We start from the raw sequence: 12,940 nt of genomic DNA on the forward strand, positions 1-12,940 counted from the left end.
AGCTCAGGACCCACCCCACAGTGTGGTGAGTAAGACAAAGACAAAGACACTCAGCTTTGGTACCTCACAGGGGCGAGTCTTTAATGGAACACAGAGACCCTGGTGTTACAGACAGGCACGCCGAGGGATGAACAACAGATGCAGTGGAGTCTGTTTTCAGATTTCCATAACAAGTGTGTGTCAGGAGCTGGCAGCTATGAAGACATGTGGCATATGCTGGGTATGTCTGTGCCGTGCCCTGCCCAGGAAGCTGCTTCTGCCGTGGGAGCTCCTCTGATGAGTTACAGACACCAGGAAAGGACAGAGCTGCTGGCTTGGGGATTCAGAGGAGACTCACCTTGACCTCTCCTCCTTGTGTGCTGCACTGCAGCAGGCAATCCAGCTGAGGAGTTGCCCACAAAACCACAGCACATGAAGCTGATCCCAGGAAAAGTGGAATGGCAGGAAGGTAGCTACCATCCATTGTGTCAGGCCAGCAATTCCCAGCTGGACATTTTCTTTCTGTGCCCTGCCCAGCTGCCTCAGTCCTGCAACAGCTTGTGTTTTACAGTAGAGCTCTCTGAGCAGAGGTGAACAAAGAGAGTCCCAGCTGCAGTGCGAGCACGCAGCTCACACAGGTCGTAGTCGTGGGCCCACTCCACATTGCCCCAGCGCTGGATCTGAAGGAGAGGAGGAACACGGATCACACCCAAAGCACCTCGGCAACCCTGAGCTTCCCTTCTCATGTTTGTGAAGCACAGGTAACCCCCCTCAGGAACTGAGATGATCCTTGACTGCTGAGGCAGGGATATCTTGAGATCAGGATGTGCTTCATCTGTGCTGGAGTCTGAGGCAAAGCCTCTTAACGGGAGGATGAAAAGATTCCCAACTTCAGCCACTTTTGGGACAAAGAGAGCTTCACACCAAGCTAATTTCCAGCAAGCTTGATATCTTGGTGTCTACCAAAGCCTCCAGGCTGGATAACCCTCAGCAGGAGAAGTCAGCCACAACTTTGCACTTAGATTAGAGAGGGAGAAAAGCAGCCATCTGGGCTCTGTGAAAAGAAACTGGCAGCCCTGGGAGCACTTTGGGCTGCTGTGCCCGTGGTGCTGCTCTGCAGCAGCACGCTCCAAACGCTCTCAGACACACAGACTGGTGGAGTGGAACGTCTCCTGCTATAGCAGGCACTTCCCCTGCCAGTTATTTGTGGTGGGGGATGCATTTGTCATGCTGAGATTATTGCTATTTGAATTATAGGGCTGTTTTGTAACATAATTTACCTGGTATTCTTCCTCCAGGCGAGACAGAAGCACAGCTTTCTCTACTGTAATGTGCCTGTCAATCAGGCTCATGGACAGAATCAGCGATTTCAGCTGGGTGATTACAAATTCTATACCTGGAAGGGAATAACCCAAACCAAACAAGATTCATGGCTGTTTTCTGCAGCATTACAGCAGCATCTTCACACACTCTGAAGAGACAGGCAGGCTGTGGTACACCCTCAGGGAGGGCCAGTGATCCTCCCACCTGCACCTGGGCACTCAGGTCTGTGGTTAACACCAGAGCATTGTGCTGGCCCTGCCACCACAGTGACAAAGGCCATGCCCTGGACACCACCTCCTGTTATTCTGCCACAACCCTTCCCTGTGCAAAGGGAAGAGATATCCATGCAGGCTCGAGCATTCTGTGTCTTTTGTGGGTTTCACTGCCTGCTGCCCATTCAGGCCTGGAGGAAAGCAAACCTCTCTTCATTTCTTTATCTTTTGGTGGCATTCAGATGATTCAGGCGAGATTAAGTGGGATATAAGGATAAAAAAGTGAGGACAGTGCACAGGGTGGGCACTTTGGAGTACTAAGCCTGATTTCTTTTCCTGGCAACAACAAAGCTAGGGATTAAATCATTAGAAGGTTTGGCATTAAAGAAGTTATTTGTGCTGAGGTGGAGCAAGCAGCCCATGGGACAGCACAGTCAGATCCTGAACACCAGTGGCACTGAAGAGAATCCCTGCCTGTGACAAAAGCAGGTCAGGGCCTGGCCTGCAGACTTAAAACATAAACCTCCACCCTTGGAGCAGGAGAAGAAAAACATTGCAGTCACTCCTCCCCATGGAGAGGAACCTCCTCCTGCTCCTCAGTGGCCCAGCCCCGCTCACCTTGCAGGGCCCACATGTTGTAGGATGCCAGGTGGTTCACAAAGGTCTCCTTGGTGCTGGCTGGAATGTTTGGCCCCAGGATGCTGGTGGAGGAGCCAATTGTCACATTGTACCTGGAATGATCACCCAAACCCTCAGCAAAGCCCAGGGCTCATGCAGCTTGAGCTCATAAAGCACCAGAGCTCCTGGGCTGAGCAGGGCAGGGCCTTGAGCAGCCAGGAACCCTCTGAGCTCTCACCTTTTCTCAGCCCAGGCAACCACAGGATCCCATTCGTTCTTCTGTAACTCTGCCAGGGCTGGAGGCTCCTCCACACGATAGCTGGGACATGACAGAACAAAACCACACTGGATGGTCCCCCCCAGGCTGGGACACACCTCTGGGAAGGACACTGACCCCACCAGACCCACAGCAGGTGGGACAGGGACCCACTGTCCACCCAGGCAGCAGTGACAGGGAACAATCCCCCAACTCTTCCCTAAATTCAGTGCTTTTGGTTATCCCAGGAAGGACAATTCTGTCTTACTACAAAACAGCCAGCTGAAAACTGCAGGCAGTGCCCCAAGCCACAGACTGAAGTGAGATTTAGCAGTTAGAGGAGGGTACAAACCCAACTGCAGCTCTCTGTGGGGCCATTCCTGCTTCTCCTTGCCCAGTGGCTCAGCTCAGCATTCCCTGCTCGCCCAGTCTGGCCAAAGCCACAAGGGCAGGTGGGGAACCTGTTCCTCTCTCTCCACAGGAACTGTGGAGGCTGGGACAGGAGCCTGGGCATGAACAGGCTTGATCCTACAGCTCACAGGGACTTTAAGGAATGAAGGGCATTTTGGGACTGGTACAAGTAGTCTGAGCTATCTGCACTGGCACAGGAATACCAGGGACTGGCTGACAGATCCCCACAGGCCTTTCAAAGATGTTTTCTTTTCTCCAAGATCTTAATTTCCCACTGCTCTCACCCTTGCCCAGTGTTCAACAGGGGACCAAACCCAATGATCCTTCTGTGGGAGCACAGACTCCAACCAGGTTTGCACATGCAGGACTGATCTAAACTAATTCAAACCCTCAGGCAAAAGCCAGCACAGATCAGAGCCATGCCATGACTGGGGCAGTGCAGATGCCTTCCCTCACTTCACCCAGCCCTCTTTCCAAGCTCCAGCTGGGTCCCCATCTCATACCAGACTGTGTCTGTCTCCAGGAACTTCACGGCTGCTCGGATCAGCTGTGTTTTGTTTCGCTGTGTGGGATTGTCCAGCGCTGTGTTGCACAGCGTGGTCTGGGGATAAAAGCAGTTGAAAATGCTGTTATTCTTATTCCAGGCTTGAACAAGCAGCAGCTTCCACAGTACAATGCCAAGAAGAAGCAGAGGGATTTGTGGCAGATGAATAACTGAGGGGTGAGGGCCACAAAGTGCTTAATATAATAATATCTTCTCAAATCTTTCAGGATCCCTGGAAACAGCTCATTAAGCAGCAGGGAAAAGGAGCATGGATTGCCCCAGAGCTCAGTTTCCTCCTCCCCCTCACTATTCCCAATGACACTGTCCAGCCCCTTCTCAAGTTCCCCTAGTGGCACAGATTCCCTCTAGACAGCCCAGAGGAAGCCCCAACTTTCTGCTCACTAGGAGCAGGACAAGCTGCTGCCCCCACACCCTGCATTTGGAGGCCTCAGCACTGCACCCTGCCGTGCTCACCAGGTGCATGGTGTAGAACTTGATGGTGTCTTTCTGGGAGTCCCACTCTGTGGCCACTGCAATGGCCAAGGCCTCGCTGGGCACGGTGAAGAGCTTGGCCTGGGGCGTTTTCAGCTTCCGGTGGTCCAGGTTTATCTCAAAGCCTCCTGGGGAATCAGAGTAGAAATCCTGGGGAATCAAAGAGGAGCAGGCACTAAGGAACAACAGACAACCCCACAGTGGGAGCAGATGCAGAGCTGGAGCTGACAGGGACCAGGAATACTCAGGTTTTCCATCACTTGGTCCTGGAAGCTGCTTCCCACTGTGCACCTTTGCTGCAGATGAGGAGGGGACACAGCAGCTGGTGACAAACCTGGCCCTGACACAGTCTGGGCTGCAGGTGCTGATGTGCTGTGGGTGATGACACCTCTCCCAGGGATCAGCCCCTCCATCCCATCCCATCCCATCCCATCCCATCCCATCCCCATCCCTGTGGCCACACCCACCTTCCCCCTGTGAGATGCTCACGTTCTGGTAGAACCTCTTCCTCTCTGGGGACAGAAACACAAGGCAAAGAGAACATTCAGAGGGCAAACAGAGAATGTTCAGCCCCTTCCCCTGCTCCCCATCACAGCTCAGAACAGACAGAGCTTTGGTGCTGTCGAGGTGGCCTGGTAACAAAAATTCAGCTCTCCATCCACAGTTCCCAAGCTGTGAGCTGCAGTGAGCTGCACTCAGCAGGGAAGCAGCAGGGAGCAAACAGAACCAGCTGCACTCCTGCCAGGCTGGGGGCTCAGAGTGTGGCAGAGCTGATTTCCCAAGCAGGTCTGTCCCACCTCACCTCAGGAGTTCTGCTTCAGGGTCAACCTTTCCAGATTCTACAACTACACTGACACTGGACAAGTTAATCCCCAAAGGACATCCCAGTCCAGCTCAGGTATTTACCTGCCCCACCTACAAGGTGAGCCTGAGGAAAACTTCAGGTCTGATTTTAGGAGCAGCATCCTTGGCTCCCAGCACTCCTGACACTGTGAGAGCAGGATCACACCCATCCCAAAGGCTCACACCCCTCCCTCAAGGCAGGAAGAATCCACGAGCCATTCCCTTGACAACAGCAACCAGGTTGTAAATCCCAAACCCATAAATCTGTCTCGGGAAGGGCACAGCAAACAGGTCAGGCTGCAGGTCTGCTATTCTAGGCTAAAACCAGCACAATTTCCCTGGGGAAATGGAAGGATTTTCTCAGGCTTGGTGACCTATGAGCTTCGGGGCCTCGGGCACAGTTCTAAAAACAGATTAAAGTGTGTGTACCCCAGAGGAGCCCCGAGGCTCATCAGCGACTCCCAAAACTTTGTCATGAGTCACCACAGCTCTGCAGCCTCACCTCCGACAAAATGAAATTAATTTTGCTGTTCTCATACCCACACGATTCCAGCAAAGTCTTTGGATGGGATACACGGGCCAGAACATACCTGAACCCCCTCGTCCGAGTCCCATTCCCTCAAAATCCTCAAAACCCAACAAAAACAAGTGTAACAAAATGGTTCGATGAGGGCTCGGCCGTGCAGCCAGCGAACCCTGCCCGCTCCAAACTCACATTAACGGCAAGGCTCGTTAATAAAAATTAATTAACGGCACAGGGGAGAGCCTCAGCACCGCTCAGCGGCCGTGGGGAGCGAGATCCCCTCGAGGCCGTGCCGGTCCCAGCCCAGTCCCAGGTGACCCCAGGGAAGGGTTCCCAGGGAAGGATCCCCCTCCCCACACGGCGCTGGAGCCTCCCCTGTGCTCCCTCACCTGCCGGCGGGGCATAGGCCCGGCGCCCGCATGACCCCACCGGGCCGCCCCCAACACCCACAGGAGGCGGTCGTGGGAGCCGAGCGGGCGGGGAGTGGGCCCACCACAGCCGGCGACAGCCGCGCCACATCACGACAGACGACATAGCAACCTCGTCCCGGCCGCGCTCAGCGCCGCTCGCTGGGCGCCGCCATCTTGCCGGCAACCGCGACCAATCCGCGCCGCCTGCATTAAAAAAACTACATTTCCCAGCAGCGCCAGGGGGCAGCGCGACCAATCAACGCCCGGTGTCGGACCGACAGCCAATCAGGACCAGGGAACGCCCCTCAGGCACGCGCGCGGGGGCCAATGGGAGCGCGCGGAGGCGCTGCCAGGAGGCCCCGACCCAGCGGCGGCCGAGGCGTGAGGGAGCGGAGCGAAGCGGAGCGGGCGGCGTCCCCCGGCCGCACCCCGGCCCCGGCCACGCTGGCGCCCGGGGACCCCCCCGAGATGCCGGTTCGGAGCGAGAGGCGCCGCGCCGGAGGGGCGGGGGGCTCGGCCTCCTCCGCTGCCACCGGAGCGGCTGCCAGCAGCCTGGTGCCGCCGCCCCCCATCAACACGGCGCAGCCCGGAGTGGCCACTTCGCTTCTCTACAGCGGGGCCAAGTTCCGCGGGCAGCAGCGCAGCAAAGGCAACGCCTACGAGGTGGAGGTCGTCATGCAGGTGAGGGGGGTGGCGGGACGGGAAGGGCCCCCGCGGCCTGAAGCGAGCAGGGGACCCGGTGGCCTCAGGCCGCGGTGGCCGTTCCTGCCCTGCCGGCCCCTTGCGACAGCAACCGCATCACCCTAACCCTCGGTATGAGGAGGGATTTCTTCACGGAAAAGGTCATTAAACATTGGAACGGACTGCCTGGGGACGTGGTGGAGTCACCATCCCCGGAGGTGTTTAAGGAACACTGGACGTGGCACTCAGTGCTCTGGGCTGGTTGACACGGTGGTGAATCAGTCACAGGACGGGCTGGATGATCTCAGCTCTTTTCCGACCTCAGTGATGCTGTGATGATTCCAAGCCGGCGGGGTATTTTTATGTTCGGTTCTCCGCGTTCCTGGTGGGATTTGCTGTCGTGGGGACATCCCATGGCTGCTCAGCTCCACTGCACGCTGCCACCTCGCAGGGGCTGGCTGTGATTTTGTGCTTTAAAACGCTGCTTTTGTGCTTAAAACCGCTGCTTTTGTGCCTAAAACGTGGCTGTTCTGCATGTGTCAGCTGAGGAGAGGGGGCTGCCTGCTCTCCCTGTGCTGAGCACAGGGAAACGTTGCAGTTCTTTGATCACAGGTGGAGAAGATCCATCTTCTCACGGGTGGAGGTTTGCCCTTCCCTGAATAACTCACTGCCTGTTTTGAAAGCGGATCTGGAGATGTCAGGGAAAAGAAAAAATCCCTTGGAAAATCCCTGCTTTTAACAGAGCAGGCAAACCCTTGCCTAGTTTCTGCACAGCACAGGCAGAGAGATGCAGCCTGATAACTCAAAACGCAGGTGGCACAAAAGGTTTATATTCAGGAGAAAGGCCTTCTGCAAAATGCTGGGGGTGTGGGTGATTCTTCCAGGGATGCTTTTTCTTGGAGAGCGCTGTCAGTCAGATCCCTTCCGGATGGAAAGGGGATTTGCTTCCTGCTGGGGAGTTCTGGGCAGAGGGTGTTGCCCTGGGAGCAGGCCTGGCATGGGGAGGCTGCCAGAGCTGAGCTGGGCACCTGCAAATGATCCTTCCAGGTGATTCCCATCATGGAAAAGGGCTGGCAGTGTGAATATTGGGCAGTGGGTACCAGCTGAAGTTATCCTTGAAAGGGTTAGGAACTGCTTTGGATGAGGCATGCACCTTCATTCCTGTTTTTATGGTTGGACTTTGCACTCTTTTCCAGCATGTGGATATGGAAAACTCCTATCTCTGTGGATACTTGAAGATCAAAGGCCTTACAGAGGTGAGTGTTAACTGTACAGCACCACAAAGAGGGGCTGTGTGAAGGTTTTTTATTTTCCTGGTGGGGTGGGAGAAGCTGCTGCCAGAAATGGGAAGTGGATGGGTTGGATGTTGTAGATTTGATCACAGGGTATCAGCTGGGGAATGGCGCTGGCTGTAAATGTCACAGGTGATCATCCAGCTGGGAGCTGCATGGGATCATTTAAAGTTGGAAAAAGCCCTCTGAAAATCATTGATGCAACCACTGACCCAGGACATAGCCACTCCACCACTTCCCTGGGCAGCCTGTTCTGATGTTTAACCTCTCTTTTAAATTGTTCTAATATCCCATCTAAACCTCTCTTGGTGCAATTTGAGGACATTTTTCTTGTCCTTTCCCTGGGAGCAGAACCTGTCCCCACCTTGCTGCGCCTCCTGTCAGGGAGTTTGGAGACTGAGGCTCCTTTTATCCAGGCTGAGCCACTGCAGCCCCCTCAGCTGCTTGTGCCCAAATCCTTCCCCACAGCCCAGCTCTGACCTGGCTCCTGGCTTCATAAAGTGAGGAGAGGGGCAGAGAAAGGCTGGAAAAAGAGAGTGGAAGGCTCAGCCTTGGAGAGGTGTGGCAGCAGCAGCCTCACATTGCCCAGAGCTCTCCCTGGGAGATGCTTTTTTTGCTGAGTGCATGGAGCTTTGCCTGCTGTTGGGTTTGTGTCTGTGGGTGACAATTGTGAGCCCACCTTTGTCTCCCCTCTGCCAGGAGTACCCAACCCTCACCACGTTCTTCGAGGGCGAGATAATCAGTAAGAAGCACCCGTTCCTGACGCGCAAGTGGGACGCCGACGAGGACGTGGACCGTAAACACTGGGTGAGGGAACCTGGGGGCACAGGGGGCTCTGGGTGCTGGTGCACTGTGTGCTTGTGCTGGAGCTGGCAGAAAGGCCTGGAGACCTCTCTGGTCTGGGATTTGGGGATGATCTCAGCAAAGGAGAGGGAGGGGATACAGTCTGGGTAAACCATTTGGGGGAAAATAAGGGGATACAAAGACAAAACTATTATGAAATATAAAAACACACTACAACACCTCTCCTTTTTGCTGTCTCTCACTGGGATCTTTGCAAGTAGAGATCTCTTCAGCAAGCTGTGATCTGTGGTGCGGGAGGGGATGTCTTGTTTTCCGCTTGTTGGCCACGGGGTGGGAAGGGAGCAGGAGCAATCCCCATTTCCTGACCCCCTAAGAGAACACACTCCTTATTTTTGGAGACTTATTGTAAAATGGAATGGAGAGGGGAAGGGCATCCCACAAGCACAGGTGGGGTGGTTGGTACCTGTGTACCTGCTGCTGTGTTTTGAGGCCACAGCACCACCTGATCACCCCCCACCCTTGACCTTGGCTGTTGTTTGCCAAGCTTTGATGTTTGTTATATTTCTGTCAAAATATCTTTTCTGGAAGCTCAGGAGCTTCTCCAGCCAGGCTGGATGTTGCTGTGAGTGTCAGTAGATTTCCCTCCTGAACAGCAGCTGGTACTAGAAGTTCTATTCCTGGAATAAACATCCTGGTTTTATTTTTCTTTTCTTTTTTGTTTCAGGGAAAGTTCCAGGCTTTTTACCAGTATGCAAAAACATTTAACTCTGATGACTTTGATTATGAAGATCTAAAAAATGGGGACTATGTCTTCATGAGATGGAAGGTAAACCCTGCCTGTCTCCTTCTCTGCTGATCTGCTTTCAAGGCACTGACAGAGACTTGAGGTGTCAGAGCTTTTCCAGCTATGATGGTTTAATGAAAGATCTTGCCCTGCCAACCTCAAAACCCACTGTACTTGCAAGTTCCAGTGTGACTCGTGTCTAGCCAGCTAATTGTGCCCTTAAGGGCTGCAGTCATGGCTAAAAACACAACAGGAAAATCTTGCTTGGTGATGCTGCAGAGGATGAGAGAATTGCTGTCTGCAGTCCCTGTGTGGGGCCTGTGTGTGATGCAGCCTGGCCACTCAGCAGCTCATCACAGAGTCACCATGGACTGGTTTGGGTTGGAAGGAGCCTTAAAGCTCATCTTGTTCCACCCTCCTGCCAAGGACAGGGACACCTCCCACTGTCCCAAGCCCTGTCCTTGGGCACTTCCAGGGATCCAGGGGCACCCACAGCTTCTCTGGGCACCCTGTGCCAGGGCCTCACTACCCTTAAAGGGAAAAATGTCCCAATATCCCATCCAAGCCTGCCCTCTGGCAGAGCCATTCCCTCTCCTCCTGTCACTCCATGTTCTTAGCAAAGTTCCTCTCCAGCTCTCCCATAAGTGTTGAAAAGCTGCAGTGAGAACTTCTGGAGCCTTCTCTTCATTCTCAGGCTCTCACTCCCAGTTTTGCAATGGGTTTCTGGTTTGCAGGGGACAGGTGTTGAAACTGATCCCTTGCACTCTTAGAACTCATTCTGTTCTCAGTTATCTGCTTCCCTGTGAGGTCCCTGCAGGGCAGGTGTGAAGGGACACTGGTCTCTGCTCTGGGCTGCTGAGAGTGCAGGGAGTGCTCAGCCAGCAATGTCTTCATGTTAGTGGGTGCCAATATTTGGTGTGGGAGGGCAGATTGGGATGGGATGGGGCTTGATCAACATTTTAAGATGCAGCCTGTGTTTTGAATGCAGGAGCAGTTCCTAGTCCCAGATCACACCATCAAGGACATCAGTGGTGCTTCCTTTGCTGGTTTCTATTACATCTGCTTCCAGAAGTCAGCAGCATCTATAGAGGGCTATTACTACCATAGGAGTTCAGAATGGTAAGGAAGCCTCCTGAAGACTTAAACCAGGCTGTGACTCCTCTCCTGCTTGTCCACAGCCTTGGGAGTGTCCAGGCAGGAGATTCAGGCTGGTGGGGTTGAAGGGCTGTGGGCCATGGCTGGCCTGAGCTGGCTGGTGCAGTCCATTGGGGTGGTATAAAGTGCTGCCCTTATGGAAAAGGGGAGGGAATTTGGGGTGGCAGGATGGAGAGGGAAGATGATACAGGGTCTGGAGAAATGCTGTGAGTGAGCTCAGTTCTCTCTCCTCAGGAACAGCTTGGCTGTTGCTCCCTTCAGGCAGAAATCTTGTCAGGCCAATGTTTTTATTCTGAGGTCCTTGGGGTGTTGCTGTTAAGACAAGAGAACAGTCAAAGCTAATTGGTGGGGTTTTTGTTGGAGACAAGGAGCTGTGGAGAGCTCTTCCCTTGCATCATTGTCATGAGCAGCAGGTGGATGGCTGGAAGCTCTCAGGGGGAGGGAGGGAACCAGGAGGCTTTCAGACACATTCCCTCTAGCTGAGCTTTGAAAGACTCATGTAATTTGCACTTGTAGCAAACTCTGTTTGAACTTGAAAGTTGTTGAACTTCAAAGGGAGTCCAAAAAACCACCACAGTCAGCCCACCAGGAATGCTGCCTTGCTGCAGGTGGCTCAGAGGGACCAGAGTGGGAATTACAGGATGATTAAGGCTGGAAAAAACCTCCAAAATCGTCAAGTCCAATCTCTGACCCAATATCACCATTCCCACTAAACCCTAAATGGAATGTCTGTCTGATTTCTGAGCATTTCTAGGACCATTCCCACTAAACCCTAAATGGAATGTGTGTTTGATTTCTGAGCACTTCCAGGGATGGTAACTCCACCACTTCCCTGGGCAGGCCATTCCAGATCTAAACCACTCTTTCAGTGAGGAATTTTTTCCTCGTATCCAACCTGAACCTCTCCTGGTTCAACTTGAGACTGCTTCCCCTTGTCCTATCACCAGTTTTGTGGGAGAAGAGCCTGACCCCCACCTGGCTGCACCCTCCTGTCAGGGAGTTGTGGAACAGTGAGGCACAGGAGGGACGATGCTGAGTCCTGGCAGGATTTTAGACTGTGGGAAGTGGGTGTTGGATGCCTGAACACCCTGGGACTGTAAAGGGGGAGAGAAGAGCAGGCAGCAGAGTGTGCTGTGTGGCTGCCCAGCAGGATCTCTGTGTCACCCTCTCCTCCCTGTCTCCCTCCTGTGGCAGGTATCAGTCGTTGAATTTAACGCACGTTCCCGAGCACAGCGCTCCTATCTACGAGTTCCGATGACAGCTGCCCACGGCTGAGAACGCCCAGAAGACACGGGGCAGGAGAGCATGGCCTGCCAGGAGAGCTGTGTCCCTGTGGGAGCACAGCAATGCACGCTTCTCTCCTGCCCTTGGACTCCAGAGAGAGAGAAAGAGAGCCTGGATGTGAACTCACCCAGCCCGAGGAGCTGCTGGAGCTTGATTCTCCCTCCTGTCGAGTGGCCATTTGATCTTTGCTCTGGTTTTAAGCTACTTTAATGCACTTTCTTGTTGCACAGCTCGTTTCTCTGTCACTGAAGTTCCTCCCGGCTCTCCTCTGGAAGCTGTTTTCTCAGTAGCTGGAATCAGTGCTCTGGCCTCTAAGTAATAAGGAAATGTAAGCTCAAGGCTTATATTATCCTTGTTATATCCTGATGTGGGTTGAAATCACCAGGATTCAGGTTTCTTGCCCAGATTTCCAGCTCTGATGCTCTCAGAGCCAGGTCCTGGGTGTGAGGCTCAGCTGTGGAGTCTGTTGGGGAGTGTTGGCTGAGGTAAGGCTGGAGTGAGGCTTTGCTGGCTAACAAGGTTAGCTGGAGCTGCAGATCTTTCAGGAGCACCAGCCCTTTGCAGCTGGGAGCTGTTCCTGTGTCTGGATACACCATTGGGAATTAATTTGATGTAAGGACTTCCAGGCTCTCAGTAAAAGTGGATCTGAACTCTGCTTGTAGGTGTATATTTGCTCTTTACTTAACTTAAGGGTAAAAAAAAAAAAAAAAGTTTAAAAAAAGACAAAAAAAAACTTTTATTAAAAAAAAATATATCTATTTTTATGGTTCCTTTTCCAAAGGACCCTATGGCAAATGCACAAGTACTGGATTCCATGTTACTGTTTTCACATTGAAAACCAGGAATGTCTGTGTTTTTATATCTGTGTCTGTATCCAGCTGAGCTTTGGGAACATAACCCGAGCACAAGCGCTGAGCAGCATCACCCTGGGACTGCTCAACGTTTGTTCTCCCCCTTCATGCTTCACCACCACTGCTTGACACCTTTTTACAAGGAAAAACAAGAAAAAAGTTTAAAAAATAACCCTTCTCAGTAGCTCCCTCTGGCTCTGAATGTTCCAAGTGACAGAACTTAAGGCTCCTGTGCCAAAGCGTGCGTGTGTGTGTGTGGGGTGGTTTTTTTTAAAGACACTTTAAAAACTTGGCCTCAATTGTGTTTTTACCTTGTCAGCCCCACCTGTGGGGCTTTGTGAGAGTTTAGTTTGCCTTTCTTTCTGGCTGTTTTAAAGCCCAGCTCCCTCCAGGCAGGCGTGTGGCACGGCTGGTGCTGAGGATGCATTTCCCACCTGGGAGAGGGGATTGAAGCCAGCATGAGGTGCTTTGGGTTTTG

The 12,940-nt window shown here is 53.1% G+C and overlaps 2 protein-coding genes across 2 annotated transcripts; one reads left to right on the forward strand and one right to left on the reverse strand.

Moving 5' to 3' along the window:
- Window positions 1–55: 55 nt before the first annotated feature.
- On the reverse strand, window positions 56–5,795 carry ATPAF2 (ATP synthase mitochondrial F1 complex assembly factor 2). The gene is made up of 8 exons (XM_058816163.1): window positions 5,591–5,795; window positions 4,303–4,347; window positions 3,818–3,963; window positions 3,303–3,400; window positions 2,371–2,451; window positions 2,133–2,245; window positions 1,260–1,375; window positions 56–659 (listed from the first exon to the last, which is right to left on the reverse strand). The coding sequence occupies exons 1-8, from the start codon at window positions 5,733–5,735 to the stop codon at window positions 522–524; spliced, it is 882 nt and encodes a 293-aa protein (XP_058672146.1). The 5' UTR covers window positions 5,736–5,795; the 3' UTR covers window positions 56–521.
- Window positions 5,796–5,938: 143 nt separating this feature from the next.
- Window positions 5,939–12,400, forward strand: GID4 (GID complex subunit 4 homolog). The gene is made up of 6 exons (XM_058816044.1): window positions 5,939–6,292; window positions 7,489–7,548; window positions 8,284–8,391; window positions 9,113–9,214; window positions 10,161–10,291; window positions 11,522–12,400. The coding sequence occupies exons 1-6, from the start codon at window positions 5,939–5,941 to the stop codon at window positions 11,583–11,585; spliced, it is 819 nt and encodes a 272-aa protein (XP_058672027.1). The 3' UTR covers window positions 11,586–12,400.
- Window positions 12,401–12,940: the final 540 nt, after the last annotated feature.

Source organism: Ammospiza caudacuta, chromosome 17 (genome assembly GCF_027887145.1).
Source record: "Ammospiza caudacuta isolate bAmmCau1 chromosome 17, bAmmCau1.pri, whole genome shotgun sequence".
Classification (NCBI taxonomy): Eukaryota; Metazoa; Chordata; class Aves; order Passeriformes; family Passerellidae; genus Ammospiza; species Ammospiza caudacuta.